The sequence below is a fragment of the Cucurbita maxima genome, unplaced genomic scaffold (assembly GCF_002738345.1).
Source record: "Cucurbita maxima cultivar Rimu unplaced genomic scaffold, Cmax_1.0 Cma_Scf00016, whole genome shotgun sequence".
NCBI classification, from domain to species: Eukaryota; Viridiplantae; Streptophyta; class Magnoliopsida; order Cucurbitales; family Cucurbitaceae; genus Cucurbita; species Cucurbita maxima.
This window is the reverse complement of record NW_019272032.1, coordinates 4369703-4370920: the sequence shown is the minus strand read 5'-3', so window position 1 is coordinate 4370920 and position 1218 is coordinate 4369703. Positions and strand designations below refer to the sequence as shown.

At 32.8% G+C, this 1218-nt stretch overlaps 1 protein-coding gene across 2 annotated transcripts in view; it reads right to left on the bottom strand.

Annotated features, from left to right (window-relative positions):
- The window catches only part of LOC111491605 (sterol 3-beta-glucosyltransferase UGT80A2-like), a 17205-nt gene that overhangs the window by 7818 nt on the left and 8169 nt on the right, over positions 1-1218 (bottom strand). For both annotated transcript variants that reach the window (XM_023140576.1, XM_023140578.1), the window contains one exon: positions 250-361. In XM_023140576.1, coding sequence (XP_022996344.1) covers positions 250-361 — 112 coding nt within the window. The remainder of the gene's footprint in view (positions 1-249; positions 362-1218) is intronic.

The following is a 1218-nucleotide window of genomic DNA, read 5'->3' as shown; positions in this document are numbered from 1 at the left end:
TTTTTTTTTTTTTTTTTTTTTTTTTTTTTTTTTTTTTCATTTAATAAAAAAGGGAAGGGACAAAAATAACAAATCCTTGACAAGGATAACATGATGTCTTCGTCAGAAACTACTGAAAAAGGGAACAATGAAAGAAGCAACTACCAAATTTAATTCTACGACCTCTAATTTATCCATGCTTGAGCTCAGAACAACACTAAAGCATGAGGTAAACCGTTTTAACTTTACTAATATAGATTGTGAACTTACAGCCGGCAAGAATCTTAGGATCTCCACCTAGAGCATAAAACTCCAGCCCAGCAGTTAAAACAAACTCCTTGAAATTTGAATGAGTAGCAAGTCTAACACGATGACCATAATCCTGCAAATATTGTCATTGCACATAAGAACAAATACTATCTCAGATATATTAAATAAAAATGATTGATTGCACATTCTTTATATCTTTATGTACAGGAAACGAATTTCACTGTCAGATGAAATATACAAAAGGAAACGAAGCCTCCAAAAAAAACCCACCCTCAAATTGACTATTCATAGAGACACGATAATTACATATGAAATAGATTAAAACAAAAAACAAAAAAGAAAAGTCTACAATGAGACTACAAAAATAATGAGATCTCTTCCTCTTATGAAGTCTCTACCCTTGGAATAACCTTCAATTTCTTTACAACCACATCTGCTCAAAAGTTGCAAACAAGGCACAAGGCGAGTATTAAACTCCCACAATCATTCAGCCAAGCAATTAGGAAACTGAATCTCAAAAAAAAAAAAAAAAAACTTCCACAAAATTATTTGAATAAGGAACTTCTAGGAGGGACCAAAATTGGACAGGAGAAGCCACCTAAATGTGGATTAGATATTGGCAATAACAAGCAAGAAAGTACAGCCTACTTTAAAACTGGTTATAGAGGCTTCCTAGAGAAGCCTACTTCTCGTGGTATAAAGTTACTGTCAGTTAATACAAAAACAAAAAAAACAAAAAATTGAAGTTTTATAGGTTCCGATCCCTTTGCTTCAGTTCAAGTCCCTGCAGTCACATTGCAAAGCTGGCCTTTTAGCCTAGTTCTCAGGTTTTAATTTGGGATGTGGTGCCACGTTAGGTTTTGGGAGGACAGTTGGTGCAGTCCCTTGAGGCTATGCAATGATTTTCAGCAGCTTTTTTTTTTTTTTTTTTTTTTTTTTTTTTTTTTTTTTTTTTTTTTTTTTTTTTTT